The sequence below is a fragment of the Cupressus sempervirens genome, chromosome 9 (genome assembly GCF_028749045.1).
Source record: "Cupressus sempervirens isolate cs-2001-9-10 chromosome 9, ASM2874904v1, whole genome shotgun sequence".
NCBI classification, from domain to species: Eukaryota; Viridiplantae; Streptophyta; class Pinopsida; order Cupressales; family Cupressaceae; genus Cupressus; species Cupressus sempervirens.
In genome coordinates, this window is record NC_143126.1 from 124,448,757 (window position 1) to 124,469,777 (window position 21,021).

Below are 21,021 nucleotides of genomic sequence, written 5' to 3' on the forward strand. Positions count from 1 at the left end.
ATGTTATTGTCATGTGCTGGTTCGATTCATTCTTTGGATGAATCTTGCTAGACATTCATTTTTTTAGCGTTTGTTGGAGATTATACTGTTCAATGCTAATGGAAAGTACTTACATTGCTCAAGCATGGAGATATAAAACAAAAAATATTAATTTAGTCTCTCTTTCCTTGAATTATATTTTTCTAGACATCTCAACCTATACAATATTAAACTTACCTAGCCTACTACTTTTTTAATCTAATGTGAACTGCAATCCTAAGATTCTTAACCCCCATGTTTAAAATTTTGGTTGTCAGGTTTACTCCAATTCCCATTTCTGCGATTTCTGGTACAGGAACAGGAGAATTATTGGACCTTGTATGCTCTGAAATTAAACTCAGCAAGGTAAATATTTACTACAGCTATGGCAAAGAACAAGGTTCAAAGAAAAAAAATGTCATTTATTTTCTATCTTTTGCAGATTTTTACAAGGAAAATCTTCCTGCATTTGGAAAGGTAATTACTAGTGTTTCTGGGATGGGGTTTTGTGCTATGTACGGACACATCTTTAGGGATGGCAAAAATTTTGCTGAATTTTGGAGATGGTAGGGGCATGACTATTTAAATAACTTAAATAAATTAAGATTAGCTGAAATTTTTTAAAAGTAAATGCAGTGTCCCAAATTTGAATTCTTACCCGTAAAAGTTGTCTCTATTTGTTTATTACTATATCTGATAAACTGAATACATGAGTTAATAATTAAGATGGCAATGCAGTCTATACATAGGAGTAAAATATGTTTCTATATGCTTCTGAAATTATTACCGAAGAAGACAAGAGATGGTCAGCTAGGGATCAAAGTTGATCGACCTAGATCATACTACTTTCCTTGACAATTTTCAGGCTTGAAATGATGCAAGCATCATTGTTGATGCATTTCACACGGATTGTGGGTGTTGTTGGTTCCTTATTTATCCTTCAGCATTCTTTCTTCTTTTTACAGTGACGAGCCTTTTCCCAATGGATACACCTATGCATATAAAACCAGGAGCAAAGGAGATGTCATTTTGGGTAGAAATCTTGGATCTCAGGCTGAAACTAATGATGAATGCGAAGCATAGTTTGATCAGCAGGGAAGTCATGTAAATTGTTGGTTAGGAATTTCCTTTGCTTGCAGATAGGCCTAAGACTAACATGGATATTATAGCATATTTTTTGAACCACCATTCAGCATGTAGATAGAGAAATAGAAACAATAGTGAAATAATGTCAGTTTGTTTAAGAACCAACTTTTAGCTGTGTTGGAACTGGTCATGGAAAACATAGATGACATTTTATGCATTCCCAAAAGGAGTGAATATGGAATAAGAAATAAGGCAGTTGAGCTGGTCCCCATTCTGGTGATTCCGAATCTCCAAAAGTTTGCAAAGCGACTTCCATCTGTTAAAAGGAATTGACACTTCCTTCTCAGTATAATGTGAATGAGGACCGACCCAGGATGGAAAGGTCTAGAATGGTTTCTTAAAGTTGATAAAGTGGACCATAGTGATGAGGACTCTGAGGAGTCGTCCTAGCTGCAGTAAATGCTTGGACGGGTTTCGTTTTGTGGTTCAAACTTACATCTAGTTTACAGCTAGTTTCAACATCAATATTTGAGACTTGCTGGTAGTAGTTTTTGAAAGTAACTAGGAAGTGGTAATTTGAAGCTCTATAATTGTTTAGGGTTTACAGTAGAACTACTGCTTAACAATGTTGATAATATAGAAGAGTTTATCATAATTCTATGGATTCTGGTTAAAATAAACATTAGCTTTTATTTCTTTCCTCGGCTATGGCTAGGCTGAGAAGGACTCATTTATTTTTCTCTTTGTTTACATTCACACACACTCTCTCTCTCTCTTAGTGTTGGGTATCTATATATATATATATATATTTCCATATAGATATAGTTATAGATTCTTTATTAGCTCCTCTTTTTGCATCTCTCTTGTTCTCTCCTATATATATATATACACTTTTATTTATATCTATCTATCTATCTATCTATCTATCTATCTATCTATCTATATATATATATATATATTTTATATTCTTTTCTTCTTGTTTTTAGATAAGTACCTATTTAATGGTCCTTGATAGAAACATTCTTAGTTACTTTCAAAAATATAGGTACATTGAGCTTATTTCTTCAGGGTTGTTGATTAAAACATTAGTAGTAGCTATTATTCTGACAAATTTTTGATCGATTCTGAGCTTATATTATTTCCAAATGTCTATATCTCAGTTTCTAAATACTATGCTATCTAGTATAGTTTGAATTAAAATAAAGAGAAAAAATGTTACTATTACTTCTCTACGGAAATTGTAATATTACTTTTTTGCTCAAGATTGATCTCGAAATGGTTGGGGAAGATATGTATCCCTTGGTAGTTTAATGATTTTTTTGATAGACACAATAAGGATTGCTTACCTTTCTGATGTTTCTAAGTTTTTTGATGTTTTAACTTAGTTCAAAACTTAAAGGTTTATTCAGTAGTATTTGATATACTTCACTCATAGATGAGTAAAGGATTGATTATCATGCAGTTGTTCTTCGAATCTAAGGTGAGAACTATGTCAATATTTAAGCTAGGCTTATGATTGACTCCATAATTTCCATTTTTTAGAGTATATATCTTGGTTTCTAGCATCTCTATTACCAAGTATGGTTTAGGTTTTTGCACTTAAACTAGGTGCATGGTCTTTCTGAAAGGTTAGCATTACTTCTCTAAGGAAAGACAATATGATAATTTACGACTTTTGGTAGATGTTGTAAGGATTGGGTATTTTGGCAATTCCAAGTGCTTCATGTTTTACATGGTTTTACTCAGACAAATGAAGCATACATCTTTTTGACAAGCCAGGAGCATTAACATGTTTTGGCATATATATGATAAAATAATCTATGCTATCACTAATCATCTTATTTAAAATCTGTAAAATTGGATGCATGATGGTATGTTGGTTCTTCTCCTCTAATGTCATTAAGTTAAACTAATGAAATGAGCTTAGCCAAAAGTTTGAGGAATGCAGGAGCCACATCTTTGCAATAGAAGACTTTTGACAAGTGACACTTGCAAAAGTGGTAGAGAGATGAGATGAGAATAGGAGGATCCATAAAGTGTATTGACCAAGAATCCCCTTTGTATTTAGCCTTACACTAAGCAACAAGCACTACGCAGAGGACTTTATCAACTTGTATCTCAATATCACTCATGTAATTGTAAAGGAAGGTATGCCTTCCTATAGTTCCCTGCTATATAAGATGCGGAAAATGTAAGATACATTGAATAAATAAGATGATTCATCTTGGGCTATACTAGTGGTTTTCTATCTTGTTCTTTTCTTCTTGATGCTTGCACTTTGAACAAGGTTTCATGTAATTTTTTTGAAATAATAATAGGAATATTGAAGTGTTAGGCTTGTTGGAGATTGTAGCTGTGATAGAGATTTTTATCTCTAAAAATATGGGTGTTATTATCGCTATGGTCAACTTTAGCTGAAAAGGACATTTATGATAAATTATAATATTAAATATAATGACGTGTCACACAACATGCGTTGAGGCATGGAAACACAAAGAGTTATATTTGAAAATATAGTTATGTTTTGGGATGTCGAAGAGACCTTTGTTGTAATGTGAAGAGTCTCTCTATGTGTTATATATATTGCATCAAGCATAAGACATTGTACAATTTATTATCAATAAAGTGATATTTTTGGTTGTGTGGTTGGGTTTTTACCTTCAGCTTGAAAGGTTTTCCCAGGATTTCTCTGTTGTTGAGAGAGCCCATGATGAAAAGCTTATTGTGAGTCTTTCAGATAGATTCATGTTGAGCAATTCCATGATTTTTAGTTATGAACAAATATTTTCATATATCACGTTGAGTGATTCCATGATTATTAATGATAAGTCAATTGTTATAGGTCTATCATGTTGAGTGATTCCATGATTATTAACAATGAGTAAATTGTTATCTTATTGTTATGTTGACAGATTCCATGACATCACGTTGAGAGAGTCCGTGATGAAAGATGGTTGTAAGCCTTTTAGGTATGTCATGTTGAGAGATTCCATGACAACATCAGGTTGAGCGAGTCCATGATGAATTGCTGAGTGATTCTTGCAGGTTTGTGATTCCATGAATAATATTTTGAATTGATTTGATCAAAATTTATTATTGACATTTTCGATTGCAGCCTTGTGTGATTGTTTAACTAAAGATCTCTTTCTCTCGCTAAGAGAGAGTGTTGGAGATTGTAGCTGTGATAGAGATCTTTATCTCTAAAAATATGGGCGTTATTATTGCTATGGTTGGTCACCTTTAGCTGAAAAGAACATTTACGATAAATCGTAATATTAAATATAAAGACATGTGTCAAACAACATGTGTTGAGGAATGGAAATACAAAGAGTTGCATTTTAAAATAAACAGTCATGTTTTGGGAAATTGAGGAGACCTTCATTGTAATGTGAAGAGTCTCTCTATGTGTTATATATATGGCATCAAGTCAAACGCATTGTACACTAGATCATTTTATTGTTAATAAAGTGATATTTTTGGTTGTGTGGTTGGGTTTTTCCCTTCATCTTGAAGGGTTTTCCTAGGATAATTTTGTGTGTCCCTTGCTCCTATTTTTCTCTCCCTTACAACTTTACAACTCATCACTGGGAGACTCCACACCTCTGTGACCACACTTTACAACTTTTGTTTCCTTAGAGTCAAGCCTCAAATCAACTCATCACTGCCTTTTTCCCACCCATGTCACCCTCTAGGATCATGAAGCAACCGCTTACTACGCCTGTCTCTGGACATGCCAGATTGTTAGACCTTGTTGTGGGTTTATCAGACAATGACACCCTATCTCCAGTTCTACTCACAGATTGGGCCGGGCTGCGGGTCACCCTAGGCCTTATCCTTCGGTGATGGTTTTCTTCTTGCCGAGAAGGGATTTCTAGTCTTTCTCTCATTTGTTGCTTGTTTCCTTTTGTTGCTTTCTTATTCGCTCTTTTTTGGACACCATTTGCTGCTCCCGCTGGGTTGCTCCTCATCCCTATTGTATCTTCCAATCCCTTGGATCCTTTAGTTGGTCTCTCGTTGGACATTAATATCATTATCTTATCTTATCTTATCTGTTGTTGTTTATCTTTGTTTTCTATGTTAAAATCCTAACAAGGCCTATTAATTATTATCTATCAACACAAAAAAAATTCTCAATACGTTGTTAGAATATAATAAAAACTTCTAGAAAACTCTTGAAGCTGCATATACCAAAAATTGCTGCTCCAAATAGGAATAAACCACTACCATAATTAAGAGAATTGAGCCTCAAGGACTTTTTAATTACATGTTTGAAAAGTTGGTAGTATCTTTCATTCAACATTAATTACATCACTTCAACATGGATATTATTTCACAGATTCATTCCAAGTTTGATATACTGCACCATCGTCAAATCCTTTCTTTGGTAACATGACCATTGCTAATGGTGGACATAGAACAAATACAATCTTGAGATGCACACAAGGTTTTGGATGGAATGAACGGAAAGCGTTAAATTCTAGAGCTCCAATCAATGATGGAAAAGACAATCTGGAAGTTGTACATATCCCTTTTTAGAAATGATATCGAACTCCATCTTGTAAGGATAGATTGATCATCAATGGTTGTTGGTCATCACACACTTCATCGATTTGTTGCTCTTCCTCAAAAGTTTTGAAAACAAAATTGTACATGATTTTGCTTGAACTTGCATAGTATATCTCTTTCCTGATACAATTCCCTAATACTTTGAGTAATACTCCAAAATTTATATGACCATTATTGTCAACCATTGACATTGTTGTACTGTAAGAGGCTCACACCTAAATAATTACAGTCCAAAAGGTTCATAGTAGTGGGACAAATTGCACCCTGTGAAACAATGATGAGGAGGCAAGAGATTGGATGGACAACGACCCTTAAAAAAGGTCCCAAAGTGCTCTCTTACACAATCAAGAGTGCATCCCTTAGCATTCTTCTAAAAAATGACACTTCTTATCTACACACTAATTCTTGGGGTTTGGACCTCCTATTTGTATTCTAAGGACTCCCTTCAACCTGAATATGGAAGTCCTAGGTCATTCCCCATTCGTTCTTTCATGAATCCAACAATGCCCTTATGACTCCTTAAGATGTCCTTAATGGATTGGGATTTTTTAAGGGGTTTGCAGGGCCCAACTCCACCAACACATTCTTGCACCTCTTATGGAGGGTTCTTATATCATCAGACAACAGATGCTACTGATTTCAACTTCCAAAAGTGACCCTAATATCCACTTTTGGATAGTTGCCCTAATTAGGCTTAGTTTGTCGATTAGCTCTACTTGATGGAGAATTGGCTTATAACTTCCCACACAAGATGATCAAACAAACTAAGGGCATTCTTTAATAGCTTTATGGGTCCCTCAAACAATATCATAGATCTAGGTTTTGATTTGATCAATGAACCACCTAATGCTTATTGTCCAGTTTAGCCTAAAGGGTTAATTAGGCTTGGGCTTAGAAGACACCAACAAGGTTTTGATCCTTCACAACTAAACTGGTGACTCCTTTGGTCTTTGATCCACCAAGCAAAATCGAAACAACCTTCTTCAATCATTCAAACCCCTTCCTCCCTTTCAATTAGTTTTGAAACTTTGATTGCACATCTTTCTCCCTATCACAAAGAGATGCCAAGCCTAGGGACTCCTACCAAATATGGCCATTTTGTTGGAGTAGAGTTGCATAATCTTACAAGGCATAGGGAGACCTATCAAACCACATAGTTTCAAGAAAATTGGTCGGAGGATAATAAGCCAAAATTCATGATTTCTGCCAAACCCTAGGTCTTTGGGGTTTTAAGACCAGCCAAGAAAGATGTTAATGCCAAATTCAAGAGGGATCACTTCAAGATTTCAAACCTATTGGAAATGAAAGATAACACCCATGAGAATATGGATGTGCAACTTGATCATGTCTTTCAATTCAATCAGTATGAAACAATTATAGGAAAACACGAAGATAGAATCTCCAACGATTTTATTGCTCCAAAAATCCAAAACTGCAACTACTCAAAATGCCTTGAGTTCTGAGGCATTTATAAACTTGTTTTGACCAATCACCAAGTTCCCTCAACCAAGTTTGAATTAGGTTACCATTATTGGTGATTTTGTTAATGGGCGCTTGAAAGTTGCAAAGTTGTCATGACAACTTTGACAACTTTACAACAGTTTTACTCTTTGCCCTTGGGAGTTCTCTAGGACCTCAACACCATTGCATTTGACATGTTTAGGATGGAAATGACCCAATTTACATGTTTTTAAGGTGGCCTTCATTATTTGACCCCCTTTGAGCGATGTTTCGCCAAAAATCTTTAATAGGTCACAATGTCTAGATTTTGCCCAACTTTGGCTTAAAACATCTTTGTGTCGTTACATCATGAACACATATGAACTCTTGGGCCTTATTACAACATCGCTAATGTTCTTATATCACATGTGCCCTTAGCTTACATTACGCAGAAAAGCTAAAGCAATGCACCAATATTTTGAAACCCTTAGAATTTCCCTCAGAAATAACAAGAATAACAATCCCAGAAAGCGAGCAGAAATTGCCTTGGAAAGAGAACATCACGCTAGACTCAGGCAAACATGGAGCAGAATATTCATATCTTTTTGTGAGAAGCACTTACTAAGGCTTGCAAAAGATTTTCCTGCTATACCCCGAAAAGAACTATTCTATGAGAATTTCTTTCACCAAATTGCATGGTATTACCTCAAATTACAAACATTTAAAGAGCATATAACATTGTTTAACAACTTATACATCTCTAACAAAATTATAAAAGCTTGAAAATAACAAATTGATAGCTATGTCCCTCTAGAATGACACAGAGCTTAAAATTATTCACAAAATCAGAGCAAAACACACAGTAAAATCAAACTGGACACAATCCATTGTGTCTCCTCCATTGTTAATCTGAATACAGAGCTAAGGTCGAAGAATGATCCAATAACTATTTTTTAAATGCTCTTCAAAGTAGTGAATGAAAGAATCTAGAACCTTTGATTTTCTTTTATTACAATGTGCCTGCAAGCTTATATAGAAATAATTCCTTGAACTGAATTTTGGAAATCCAACCAAAAAGAGGCTCTAAATACGCACCATGTGGTCATTATAGCTATCTCGACATCGTTATTCTCTTTTTGAGTGCACAACATGGGCGACACCTGTGCCTTTCCAAATCTCCTCGTAGTGATTTGTCACTTTTGCACATGGAAACTGTTGCATATTTGAACAAATCTGACTCAGGTCTTGTTGAATAGAAAAGTGACAATTCATCTTGAATCATGTGGGCTCAACAAGTTCGTCGACCAACTCAACCACAACCTGGACACACATTGCCAAGATTTGATTTTTACTTGCCTTCCCTTTAGCCTAAAAATGCTTCACGGTGTTGATACATGACATTCTCTTCAATGAGAACACTTGAAAAGTAAAAGAGTTTTAAGGAAAAGAGCTCACAGATATGGAAGAAGACACATTGTTTTGGCATTTGGTTACCTGAACTCTGTGGGGTCATAAATTTTTCAGTTGTTTCTCAAAATTCAAAACAAAATACACTGTTGGAAAGGTCTTCAAGAGATGTAGCAGCAGTCTTTTAGCATGATGACTTTAACACATCATTGTAAGGAACAAATGACCGTTTTAATCCCAAATTCTGCTCTAGATGCCTCTAAAAATGCATTTTTTTGAAACATATAAAAATACCAGATTTTTTTTTTTTTTGATTTTTCTCATCTCTAATCTATCCTTCGCTAATGTAATGCCTCAAATTGCCTTTTAAAATGCTCTCGATGAAGTTTGTAGTAGATAATTACTACATACATTAATGACAAAATATTTGAGAAAGCTTTTGGTTAGAGTTTTCTTGGTAGATGGGGAACAAACCCCAATGGGGTATCTTTATGAGGCCATGGATAAGGGTCAAGGAGTCCAAAAAAAAATATTATTTGGGGGATTGCCTCAAATCCGATCCCCAATGGGATATCATTGGTAGGAAGTGGAACAATTGGCTCCACCAACCCATTCATGAGGCAAGATAATTTTTCAGCCCTGGTTTCCTTTTAAAATTCCAATGGAAAGGTTATTGAGGATGCTACTGCATGCATTCAGAGGAATTCACTCGAGTTTGAGTTGAGAGACCTTGTTGTGGCTAAATTGAAAATTATAGGAAATCAAGTGGTGAGCTATTCTCTTCAAATCTGTGGCTAAGAGTGAAAGAACCACTTAAACACTGGGCATAGTACGTGGAGTCTTTTGCATGCTTCGTACAAGCTACACATTTCAAATTTGCAAGTTTGTGACTATTGATAATTTGATAAATATGTTTCAACTTTTCTTTTTAATTATGTTATTATTTTATTATAAACTGAATATTCTATCACTCTTTTATTATTACCCAAACTTAAGAAATAATAATTTACCTATTTATTAATAAAATGCAATCCAGGGCCTAAAATCAAACTCTGTCTAAACCTCTCTAATCCTTGATGCAGTCTGAACTCTGCAGGCAAGTTGGAACCTTGTTCAACTACAACCTGAAATTGCACAAGGAGCCCCGTAGTGAGTCCCCTTATCAACTTGTTGGCCTATGAGAACTTGGGTGATAGGGCAATCATCAACTCATCTCCTGTTGCTTGGAAAGGGGAAATTACACAGTGCCCTTGTCTTTGTGCAATATAATGTTTGTTTGCGCACAAGGAAAGTAAAGGAAATATTACGTGCTCAATTTCATTTAGATGATATAGATCCTTATAGTGATTGGATAATGTTGGACGAACCTCTATTGTTTATAGAGGAGAGGGGTGGATTTGGATTTATATTGGATGACATTGAGCAGGATGTGGAGGTTGAGGATGAGGAGTGATTTCTATTATCACCAACATCTGCATTCATGATGGAGATTGAGCCATAGTTTGTCGTGCTGATCGAGGGGGTATAACCACAATGTACTCCTTGGAGTAGACTCTTTATTTCTTTTATGCACTCATTTATTGACTCATTGGGTGCATCTACTCATTGAATTTTGCCAAAACAAAAAAAGGTACTTCTAATAAGATTTAATCAGATTCTTATGTTGCCAAGTTCTTGACGAGTTTTTGCTGATTTGCATTTTCAAGCCTTGTCAAGTGTTTGCCGGATGGGAGTTTTTCAATTATGAATGCATTGACCAAATTTTTGCCTTTTCATTTTTCTAAGGCAAATGCTGTTAATCTAGAGGTCAGATTCATACACCTTCCTTATCTGTAATCTGTCATATGATATTCAATCTGTAACTAGAATTTATTTTTATTATTAGTTATTTCAACCAATAGAAACATTCCTTGTTTATATTTAAAACTATAGCTACAAAGTTGTTTGAAGGCTTGTACCAAATCCAGCATCGAATAGACTTACAACAAAGTCAGAAACTTAGTAATCTGAAAGCATGCAAAGTATAATGTGTGAAATCTAAACTTGAGAAAAAGGGAATAAAAAAAAAGTTAATATAGAGTGGGAGGGGTTATTTTACAGCATTTTTTTCTCCTTTTTAGCAGACAATGCCCCTTTTTTGGCTAACTTGGAAAATTGGGCAATTACCTTAGTTTCTCTCTCTTACTCTATCAGATACTTGCACATAGACTAAGCAATGGAAATTATGAGGTATCAACTGCTATTTTTAATGTAAATTACTAAATAATATAAATATATGCAAGATGATATGGATATCAGTATATTAACAGCAATGTCTGATAATGTGACTTTGCCATGTATATGATAACATTATTGTATATACTGATAATATAACGACGTTATATCTGATAGAAACAATGAGAATATGCCATCGATAAGTATTGCTTTTAGCAATGTATTTGTTGTATCTGTTATGTCAATATAATTATGCAAAGTGTAATACGCTGGGTGATATGTTGATGTTTCAGATTCTGACTTATATGCTTGTAACTTCAAAATGGATGCCGTTTCTGATTGTCCTTCTATACATGCACTCACAGTGCTGTCTCTGATCTACGATGATAACTTGCAACCAAAATGCCAATGGCATATGCTCTTGTCAAGCAGGTCCAAAGATGGATTAAATAAAGAAGCAAGTTTTCAATGATGCCTCAAAGTCTTCCTTCTTATACCATGTATTTGAATAAGTCATTTGGGTGAAAGACATGTTCTATGTCCTTGTTTTTCTTCACAACAAATTGTTAATTCGCACCACTTGGGCTAGCAATGAGACTTGCACTCTTAGTTGAACAACTTTTATGATAATTGCACCTTTCCATTATACTTCCAATCCAGATCGACGTTAATTATTATCGTTCCTCTCTAAATCACTTCCACTGCTCATGATCTCAATTAGTATAATTAATTAAGTGTTGAATTAAGACTGTCTAGTCGAATTTTAGTCAATGCCTTTTCATGATCAATACCTATAATACCAGTGTAATGTTCTTGTTTTCCCCTACGCAAGGAACAACCAACTGAATGTGGTGTACAATGTACCAGACAAGACAGTTCATGTGGAAAAAATGTTGTACAGTAGCACTATACGAGGAGCAAGTGTGATGCCATATGGTAGAGCAAAGAAAAAAAGTCCGTATTGCATAGGGATCACAATGAGTAGGCTGTACAGTATCAAGAGAAGGCGTACGGTTGTGGGAAGAAACTGTATGGTGGTTAGTTAAAGGCTGTACGGTGATTAAAGAAGCCCGTACGGTGATTAGGAAAGGCTGTATGGTGAGGTGAAGGTGTCCGTATGTACAGCAATGGCAAGTGTCCATACGGTAGTAGGATGATGATGTTGTCAATGGTGTATGGTGGTGTAGTATGACAAAGGAAATGCAGAGAAGTTTGACAATGCAATATAATTAACACAAGTAACTTGCAGGAAAGTTAGACACAGTTGCGTTGAACAATGATAATAACATCAGAAAATATTAGAAACTAAATTATATATATATATGCCGAAAGATGGTGCTCCGACTTCCCAGATTCAATCGAATTAGTACATGCATTAACAGAATAGGGTGTGGGTTGAATCCCACCAAAACTGCAATAAGCCAAATAGGGAAGGTCTTTCACTTCCGAAATGGCGAACAACAAAGAACCCTAAATAGGAGTTCGCAGTACAGAGAAATAATCTAGAATGCATACCTACAGACTTCCTACAAGCTGTGCTTAAATGCCCGTTGGGAAACCTTTCCGAGGGTGTACAAAGATAGCCGATGGCATCACAAACTTCGGAAACAAAAATAAAAATGGGTTTGTGATACATTAAATCAATCGGCCTGTTACAAAAGTTAATTTATTATTTATTTCATAACGGGAACATTACAGTCCTCTTGTCCCAAATTTTGCCAGGTGGAATATCCATGAAAACTTTATCATGTCTTCTTAAAGTATCTTCAAGTTCATCTTACGGAGGTGTCTGACGCCCCTTTATAGGTTCCGTCAAGATAAAACAATGCGTAGCCCACGCAACGTCAACGTGTCGAAAAATTGCCTCCATCTGATGTGCAGACACTTCCTTCAGACCTTCATTTGCCATTCCTTGAAGGACAACCTTCTTTTCGTCAACCACAATAGTGAAGTCCATCCGTTTGAAACTCTGAATGTATTCATCAAGGGTCTCCATCCACTGTATGCCAAGAATAACTTTCATGTCAACGAGGTCCACTATAAAGAAGTCCTCAATCACTGTGTGATTCGCCATTGTGATACTCAGTTGAGGAACAAGGTGCGTGCAGGGTAGGAAAGTCCCTCTGGCAACCTTGACCTGAAAGCCTGCGTGCACCTCCATAGGTAGACTTCTTCATTTTACCAAGGATGAGTTTATGAAATTTAGAGTAGCTCCGCTATCCAACATCATTGTAACCCTTTGTCCTTGAAGGGTACCCCGTACATGAAAAACTGTGCACCTCAAGTTGCTGGCCAAGGCAATGGTTCCTTTGCGTTATACCAAAGCAGCAATTCTCTCCGTATGGTTTAAACTGATGTTGGTGTCATTGTGGGGTTGGTTATCTTTGGCCGAAATTTCTTCCTGTTTGTCCTCATCATCTAACATGACCTCAATGTAATGGATCTTCCCCCTTTCGAGGCATCGGTGGCCAGGCTCCCAATGTCCCTTGCAATTGAAACACAGTTTCTTCCTTCAGAGTTCTTGTCTAGTAGCTTCATCCAACAACGGCTTCTTGGACGGAGGTTTTTCCCTCAGAAACGTTGACGGTTTAGAATGTGAGTAACTTCGAGAGGATGATGCCAAAGATGATGCCATACTCTATGCTTTATTGATTGCTTCCAATAGGGTGCCAGGATTGAACCCCTTTACCCAACCTTTCAAAGGTCCTGTCAGTCTGTCCATGAAGAGCACTACTCGTCTCCTTTTGGAAATGTCCATGACCAAAATAGAGAGTTTTCGAAATTCTGCAATGAACTGATCGACCGATCCAATTTGTCTTAGTTGTGCCAAATCTTTGAAATTGAGTTGTAGATCTTTACAATCAAATCGTTCTATCAATTTTTCCGTGAATTCTGCATAAGTACTAATTTGATCATGTCCTAATGTGATGGTGCCGTGGTGCCACCATTCATGTGGAACTCCTTCCAAGTGAAGTGTAGCAAACTTGATTGCTTCTTCTTTTGGCATAAGATTCAGTTGGAAGTAGGTAGTCGGCTTTCATTACCCACACTTGCGCAAATCTGTAACCCGATCTGTCAAATGGAGGCAGATTTACCTTACTCAACTTCCTTCTAAGATCATCGTTAAAGTATCCTCTATTTTCGCTTCCCAAATGTCTCATTCTTAGATCTGTGTAGTCTTTGTAGGATATATCTTCTTCAAGGTTTGCATTCTTCCAGTCTTCTCTCATCTCTTCAAAGGTTGTCTCCCTCCGTATTGTGCCTTCGTCGGTGGTGGAAAAGTCGGCATGGAAGGTCGAGAACGTGCTGGCTAAGAGTTTGATTTACATGACACCGAGTTCGTGCTATGGCCATTTTGTTCTCCGCCAACTTCTTGAGAGTTTCTTCCATGAGTCGCTGCATATCAATGATCTGTGCCTGATTCCTGGAAAGTTCCCTCAGTAGTGCCAGGTTCGACAGCCATTTGATCAACGAAATGTCCTTCTCCTCTTTTGGCTATAAACTCTCATTCACTGTCCACAGGCTGGCAAGTGTTTACCACATAGGGTAGGAAGTCCAACACATGTATAAAACGATTCAATTCAGAACAGGTACTTTATTCATTTATGCACTTGCTGATTACAATCCGATTACAATGACTACAATGATCAATGATGATTACCACCATGATTCCAAAGTCCATCTCGGACGTGTACATATACCTTTTCAAAGGGGTGACTCAAGCGTCACGCACTCGTTCGGATACTACTCTACTCGTCGGCTACATTATACATTTACTGACAACATCATCCCCCCCAAAAGAAAAGTCGTCTCCAGACGAAAATACAACAAAATTCATAACAAAATTTTACTAACAAAATGCATCAATGCATAAGTACTAGACAGAGGGATGCGTCCCTGGCATAGTGGCCTTCCATATCCGCAACTCGTTCACCTCTCTCTTAGCTTGTAGACCCGTTCTTTCCTGATCTTCAGCTCTGCTTCTACTTCCAATTGCAGCTCTAGGGTTGACTACATCATCTCTTCGACCTCTCCCAATTCCTTCTCCATTTCCGCTGCCATCTTTTCTTTTTCTGCCACCAACTGTTCATTTGCTGTTGCTAACTATTCTTTTGCTGCAAACAGGGCTGTCCTCTCGGATTGCTAGACCGCCCTCTCTGATGCAAACCTGGCAGTTGACTCCTCCTGAGCTCTCTCAGCTGCTATCTGGTCCACCTGACTCCTCCGAAGGGTGTAGTATATCTCCTTGTGTAACCTTGCGATCTCCTGAATCAGTATCTCAATCCGACCCTCCATCTCGAGTTTCCTCATCATGAACCAATCTTGTCGCATCTCCGTGGTCTCCACATCGGGCCATCCTCTCTCCTCAAAACAAACCATAAAGGCAGGTGGACATCCTGTCCGTATGAAGGATATGACTTCCTCCAGCTCCTTCCCCATCGACTCCAATGCTTGCATCTTTGCTGAAGCCAAAACCTCGCGAGCTCAAGATGCTAGAGCTGCGACATCCTCAAGAAAATCTTCCTCCGTTGTCACTGTCTCTTGCGCTAGTGGGTGTTCTTGCTATGTACCCATAGCCTTCTCCATTGCATCCACCATACGCTCAACAACGCTATGCGGTACTCCACTCTGTGCCTGCGCAACCTCCTGAAATGGAATCTCCTAAACTGCTTCCCGTGTGGGTGTCGGCAAGGGTGTCGGCACGTATGTCACTCTACGTGCCGGAGTTCAGTGGAACTTCGTACTCAAAAAGGCACTCACCCTCTGGGTTCGGTCCTCTCCTCGCTGTCTTGCTCTGGTGATGCCAACAGTGCCATGTCTACTGTGACCATCCCATCAGATCCTACTATATCTAGTTGGACACCTGATGTCCCCAACTGCTCGCCTGCAAGTACCTCCAACACCTCTGTCTTTGTGTCTATCTCCATCTCCATGTTTGGTACCAAAGTCTCTCCTGTATCTGGTAGAGTCTCACGAGCCGGCTCCATTGGTGCCTCCGGAGCTACCATCTCCGTCGGTGCTGGATGTGACTCCGCTACAGCTCGTGTCTCTATGGTGGGCTGCATCGTAGTTGAAACTGGCGTCATCACCACTGGCTGTCTGAACTATCCAAACCCTAGGATACCATGTGTACCCATCGGAACCAAATGTGTCGTAGTTGAAAGCATAGGCTGTGGAAATCTTAAGGGCATAGCCGTGGTCACTTCTACCTCTTCGTCATCTTCCCCTTCCCCATTAGACCCGTTCTCCTCTGAAGATGTCTCCTCTCGGCCACTATCTGTGTCGCCACCATCCTGCCTTGGTCGCTTCTGCCCTACTATTTTGGTGCTGAGAGTATCCAAGTGCTTGCACTGCATTATAGGTGGTTTGCTAGGCGCAAGTGGTCCCGGTTTTGCCTCTAGTGCATCATTCGGAATCATCTGTGTCGTTGCATCCAAAAACAAACCAATAGAATAATGTGGCATATAGAACGTTTTGTGCTGTAATGTCATAAATTCTGACATCCGCTTGGCCAATAGTGCTGCCCAATCATAAACTCTGCCATGCAAGATTTTGTTCATCATGGCTATGTGGGAAAAGAGATATCTAAAGCGTGGCTCAAACCTATGAGACGACTTTTAACTATGTCCATCAAACAACGCCAATGCCCCTCCTGGATATTAGATTTCTTTAGTCCTTTGCCTTTGGACGTGTCTGAAAGAGCCTCCTATTCTACCTGCGACAGGTCTCCGCACACAAGCTGTATCAACTTCATCTTCACTTCACGGCTTAACTTTTTCGGCTTGCTTTCTATTTTTCTCCCTCCCTGTGCATGGCCAGGTATGCCAAATACCCGTGTAAAATCAGCCAGTCTAAATGATACTATTAATTTGCAACCAAGGTATTTGAATGTACTGCTTCTTGGGAACCTATCATATGTTTCAATCATAATGCGCAAAAACCCTTGGTAGTCTCTGATGCAAAATACTGGCATTTGCACTACCCATTCAACCTGTGCTCTTCAGATACTAGCCTTCACCTAGTGGTTGTTTGGGGTCTCCTGCCACCATTTCCGGCACTCTGCACCATTTAACCCTTCGAATGTGATACTCTGTACTGTAGGAAGTTCTGCCGGTTGCTTTGTTTGCTTTGCTTTCTTCTAACTTGTACCTGCATTACTGGTCCCTGCATATGTCCCTCCTGCTACATGAATTCCAGATGGTAGTGTCTTCGCATTCTTGTTCATGTCTTCGTCTAGTTTTCTCTTCCAAACCCTCTTTCCCGCTGACTGCATAACTGTTACCCTTTTTTCGTTTGGTGAATAAATGTCACACCATTATGGCAGTTGCTTTTCACAATTTTTGTCCTGTACTGTAGGGCTTCCAAAAATCCTGTGAACAATTTTTATGGTACGGTTTGACTGGATCTAGCCTCCCAGGTGATGGTACGGCTTATTCCTTTAATGGTACGGCTTGATTGTATATTCAACTCTTTCCTAGATGTGCTGTACGGTTTCTTGCATTATTTTTCTATCCTTCCTGTCCTTCCTCTCTTGTGTTATTTCCCCCCAACCTATGACTCCCAGCTGTACGGCTTCTTCTCTTCCTATCTCCGTACACTATTAGAGGGAATTTTCTTGAAGTTTTGATTTGCTAATTGTTTGAAGTCGTTCATATGACTTGCGTAACTATCATATGTCTTGTGCCTGAGTGCTGCTGTATGTGTGATCTTGGTATGCAAAAGCCCTTCTTTCTCTATTCTTGTCACTACACAGTACGGTGAATTTTCGTACGGTCACTTTGTTTCCTCCTTTGGCGCCGTACAGTCTTATTACCATATGGGTTTACTTTCACTTCTATAACACTGATATCATTTCATGCCATACGTTGAGACTTTTGTATAATAGTTCAAGAATCGACACCAGTTGCAAACTTATTCAACTGTTCTTGGGAAATCTTTATTAATAGAAATTCGTTCCAAAACCGATCTCAATAAACAATAAAACATTAGATTTCAATGAAACCCGCTGCTGAGGATGTTATCAAACCTCAAATAAAACAGTGAACTCTCAATCTTATCAAACCTTGGAGATCAGACACTTGGAGATTGGAAGAACCAGGGGTTGTGACTAACCAGGCACCAATTACCAACACCGAAAACAACCAAGAAATGCAGATCGTTGATTCTTTCCACAGAGACAACCGTAGAACCTCTGCTTTACCTGTGCTCTTCTTCTCCTCCTTCGTTTGAGTCTGTACGGACATGATGGAAGGCCGTACGATCTTATTTTCCTCATGTGCGTGGGTCTGTACGATCATGGGAAGGTCGTACGATCATTAAAAAACTCCTTTTTAAATTCTTAATAAACTCACTTTATGAAAATATAAATTGGATTAAAAATCGAATTATATATGTTTTTATTGCTCTTCTACTTCCAACTACATACTTCTCATCTCATTTTCTTTTTTTCCTTTTACCATAATTTGTTTTCAACCTTCTCATTTGTTCTCTGACTACCACATCTGACTTCTTATTTATTGCCACCCTTTTTAAAAAAAAATTTTTTTTAAATCTTTTTAAATCCAATTAAACTATCCTAACTTTACTCCAAAATATACACTTCCTACATATATACATTATTTACAAACATCTTTTCTTCGTTCAACTGTTTGTTCGTGGGGGATCCTTCCTTTCCCTGTATATTTTCAACTTTGATCCATTTACGGCATTTGGTATTTCTTTTCCGTCCAGTGTCCACAATTTAATTGCTCCATTATATCGAACTTCCGTATCTTATACGGTCCAACCCATTTAACTTTAAATTTTCCAGGCCTTATTTCATTTCGTCCATTATACTTCAGTACTAGCTGATCGGGTTGAAAGCTGTTCAATTTTAGGTGCTTGTCGTGCCACGCCTTCCTCCTTGCTTGTGTAACTTCGATGGCCCACTGCAACTGCAACCGTTGCTCATTGAGTTTGTTTAGATATTACAATCTCTCTCGTAAGCTCTCCATGTCACCTAGTTTGTTCTCGATCGCCATCCTTAAACTTGGTACCATGAACTCTATTGGCACCACTGCCTCCTGTTCGTACATTAGCTGGAACGGGGTATGTCCTGTAGTTACTTTATACGAGGTGCGGTACGTCCATAAAGCAGATGGTTACTTCTCTTCCTAGTCTTCTCCCTCAACTGCACAGGATTTATAAATCACTCCCACCAAAATCTTGTTCGTTGCTTCAGCCTGTCCATTAGCCCTTGGGTAGTACGGGCTCGACAATGAATGGTAAATTTTGAAATCAGTAGTGAGCACTCTTATGACGTGGTTAACAAAATGTCGTCCACGATCACTTGTCAACTGGAGTGGGATCCCATACCTTGTAATAATTTGTTCATATAAAAATTTTGCTGTGCTAACTGTAGAATTGTTTGGTAATGCGCGTGCCTCCACCCATTTATTTAAGTACTCCATTGCTACCATGATGTATCGGCACCTTGTTTTACTTACCTTCAGTCGTCCAATAAAATCCAGTCCCCATCTCTCAAAAAGATCCTGTGCGTGCGAGGGATTCAAAGGCATAAAGTCTCTCTTCAATGGTTTTCTAGCTCGTTCACATGTATCACACGCAATGACCCACTCCCTGGCATTGTTGTATACAGTTGGCCACCATAGCCCTGCCAAAAGTATCTTCCGCGCAGTAGTATCCAGCCCCATGTGTCCTTCCGCCGGGCCCTCGTGTGCTTCCTTGAGTACTTTCGAAATTTCCTCCTCAAGGATACACCGTCTTAGAATCTGATCCAGTCCCATTTTATACAGTAGGCCATTAATTAATTGAAATATCCAGCTTCTCAGCACCAATTTTCGTCTTTTGTTCGGTGACATGTCGCTTGGAAATTGCCCTATCGATAGGTATTCTCCAATGCGTGTGTACCAGGCGGGTAGTACTGTAACCTGAAAAAGTTGCGCATCTGGAAAATCATCATTAACTCCTTCAGGTGGCTCCCCCGATTTTATTCTTGATAGGTGATTTGCACTCACATGACTCTTCCCTGGCCGTACCACGATCTTAAATGTGAACTCTTGTAATAATAACAACCATCGGCTTATTCTTTCTTGAATAATCGGCTTATTGACCAAGTATAGCAACGCCTGATGGTCTAAGTAGAATACAAATGGAGTAGCCAACAAGTAGTGCCTAAACTTCTGTACTGCATATACCATCCCCAACGCCTCTCGCTCCGTGGTATTGTAATTTCTCTCCGCCGTTGACAACAATCTGCTTGCAAAGTACACTGGATGGTCCAACCCGTGGTCGCTAGTCTGCGCCAGTGTTGCACCGATGGCATAATTTGAAACATCTACATCGACATGAAATTCTTTATCCCAATTTAGATAAGCCAAAATCGGAGCCGTAGCCAACCTTGTCTTCAATCCCTCAAAGGCTTCATTTTGCTCAGTCTCCCATCTATAAGGTTCACCCTTGTAGGTGAGCTTGTCCAGCGGATAAGCTAATTTTGCATAGTTTTTAATAAACCTTCGGTAGTAACCGATGTGCCTCAAAAATGACTTCACTTCCGACACATCTTTAGAGGGTGGCATTTCTAAGATAACGCGGACCTTGTCTGGATCCGTCTTCAATCCTTCTTTACAAACTATATGCCCGAGCATCTTCCCCTGTGGCACCATGAACCTGCACTTCTTCGGGTTCAATGCTAATCTTGCTCTCCTACACCTCTCCATACACTCTCCTAACGCTGTTATGTGTTTGTCTTCTGTGCTAAAAATTGATCAATCATCTAAAAATGCCTTAAAATTTCCAACAGACATCTTATCAAATATATATAGAATAATTCTTTGGAAGGTTGCCGGAGCATTACATAATCCAAACGGCATCCTGTTATATGCATATACTCCATCCTCGACAATGAATGCCATTTTTAATTTATCCTCCTTAGCGATGGATATCTGATTATACCCCGAGAATCCATCCATGAATGAGTAATTTTCATGCCCTGCCACTTCCTCTAAAATGCTATCTGTAAACGGTATCGGAAACGGGTCTTTAATTGTTATGACATTTAGGCACCAAAAGTCCACACATATTCTTATCTGTGTCGCATCCTTTTTTAAGGATATCACGATCGGTGATACCCACTCACTTGTCTGCACTTTAAAGATGGTACCAGCCTCCAGCATCCTGTCAATCTCTTCCGTGACCCGCGCTGCATAGTTTATTTTTTATTCGGTATGGTCTCTTCCATACTGGTACCTCACCTTCTATTAATGGTATCCGATGGACACAGTTTTGGTG

The 21,021-nt window shown here is 38.5% G+C and overlaps 1 protein-coding gene across 5 annotated transcripts in view; it reads left to right on the plus strand.

The window, feature by feature from the left end:
- LOC149537842 (uncharacterized) overlaps positions 1-21,021 on the plus strand; it is a 310,563-nt gene that overhangs the window by 187,308 nt on the left and 102,234 nt on the right. For all 5 annotated transcript variants that reach the window (XR_016355921.1, XM_089799242.1, XM_089799243.1 and 2 more), the window contains exon 6: positions 297-384. Coding sequence is in view for 4 of the 5 variants with exons in the window: in XM_089799242.1 (XP_089655368.1) it covers positions 297-384 (88 nt within the window). In the remaining variant the exon portion in view is untranslated. The remainder of the gene's footprint in view (positions 1-296; positions 385-21,021) is intronic.